The 1,743-nt window shown below is 33.3% G+C and overlaps 1 protein-coding gene across 1 annotated transcript in view; it reads right to left on the reverse strand.

The window, feature by feature from the left end:
* Positions 1–1,037: 1,037 nt before the first annotated feature.
* The window catches only part of LOC107704617 (PTB domain-containing engulfment adapter protein 1-like), a 13,056-nt gene continuing 12,350 nt past the window's right edge, over positions 1,038–1,743 (reverse strand). The window contains exons 8-9 of the mRNA XM_016507590.1: positions 1,284–1,318; positions 1,038–1,053 (exon numbers count right to left, since the gene is read on the reverse strand). Of these exons, the coding sequence (XP_016363076.1) occupies positions 1,038–1,053; positions 1,284–1,318 (51 nt within the window). The remainder of the gene's footprint in view (positions 1,054–1,283; positions 1,319–1,743) is intronic.

Below are 1,743 nucleotides of genomic sequence, written 5' to 3' on the forward strand. Positions count from 1 at the left end.
AAATAAAAAAGTTCTATTTTTGGCAAATATAAAAGCCTTTTCACACCAAAAGTGAAATGAATAAGCCTCAGGCTGAAGGGAAAGTCAATGTACGTCTGTACAGTAGATCTGGAGATCTGGAGTTGAACTGGATCATCGAAGGTCAGAAGCAAATAGAATGGGATTAAATACATAAAGGATATTTGTGTTGTTTAACATTTAATTATTGCAGGTTTGCGTCATATTCTGAGTTGCATTATTTTTATTCATTTATTCATTTTTATTTATTTTGAGGAATACTGAATCTGTGTTGTTGTTTTTTTGTGAGTGAGATGAATTAATGCATATTCATATTTATTTTAGAACTACAGTAACATCTGATTTCTCTCAACATGGGGACAGGAGAGCTGTCAATCAATAAATTGGAAAAAAAAAGTAACTTGCGTTACTTATCTGAAAAAGTAACTCAGATATTCTCTTGTAAATTAAAAAGTAATGCGTTACTTTACTAGTTACTTGAAAAAAGTAATCTGATTACGTAACTCGCGTTACTTGTAATGCGTTACCCCAACACTGGGTATACAGTCATTCAATCATACAATCATTTTACAATCATAAAAAATTATAACTTATTTATGAAATTTTCTATAAGATTGGATGTTTTTAAAGCTTTTTTTATTGGAGGAGATACTTTGAAGTGAAGAGTGAAGTAAAAGTAAATCAGATGTCAATATTTTACAACTAGGTTTAAAGCTAAGGCATCGTGCTTTGTGAATGTGTAATTTTCCCATCATACAAATAAAGTCGAGTATCCTCTAGCTCCCTATTGTCAGAAACAACAGAATGAAAGAGAACCTTAACAACAGAAATGTTTCACAGACGAAAGAATACAAGAAGTAAAGTAAAGATGCTGAAATTTGAAGCCAGAGTTGTTTATTATAAGTACAGACACAGAATAAGTGTAAGAGAGATTCTTCCTCTTGGCAAAAAGAGCATCATTTCTTGAACATTTATCTGTTTCCACTTAGAAATTGCTCTGCAAAGGAGTCCTGTCATCTTCAGAAAAGAATCTCACTGGAAAAAGAAAAGAGACAAATCAAAAGAATGCATATCACCAGCAATGGCCAACTTATGCATGAATTTCTTCAAACCTTGACAAAACATTGGGATTCCTCACAAATGAAAAACATTTCATACTTTTAGAGTAAATAATGTATGAATTCTAGGGTTAAGGTACGGCCATTACAAAATCTCCACAAGGATATACAGCTGATGTGTGTGTGTGTGTGTGATCAAGATCTGACTCATTTTCATAAATGTCCTGGCCTCCACCAGCGTTCTGTAAGATAAATATCTGTGTTCACAGAGAACAGCAGGACGTGCTGCCCGTGAATGATTCAGTGCTGTATACTGAATATTACAAATTTATGAATGTACACAAACTATTTTCTTAAACCCCACATTGAAGGGTTGTCATTTTCTTTTCTAGATAATAAACTCTCTTAAAGGAATAGTTCACCCAAAATTAAAAGGCTTCATGTTCTTCATTCTGGAGCTGAACACCCATGCTCACTAATAAAACTGTAAGTCTTCAAAATATACATTAGTGCTCCACGGAAGAAAGGAAGTCATGCAGGCTCAGAAAGATGTTAGGGTGAGTAAATGATTTTCATTGTTGACTGAATGATTCCTTTAAGATTTTCAATACATTGATCAAATACAGGATACACTTCAGATATGTTTGTGCTTCTGTGTGCGTGTATG

Source organism: Sinocyclocheilus anshuiensis, unplaced genomic scaffold, assembly GCF_001515605.1.
Source record: "Sinocyclocheilus anshuiensis isolate Anshui unplaced genomic scaffold, SAMN03320099.WGS_v1.1 scaffold2232, whole genome shotgun sequence".
NCBI lineage: Eukaryota > Metazoa > Chordata > Actinopteri > Cypriniformes > Cyprinidae > Sinocyclocheilus > Sinocyclocheilus anshuiensis.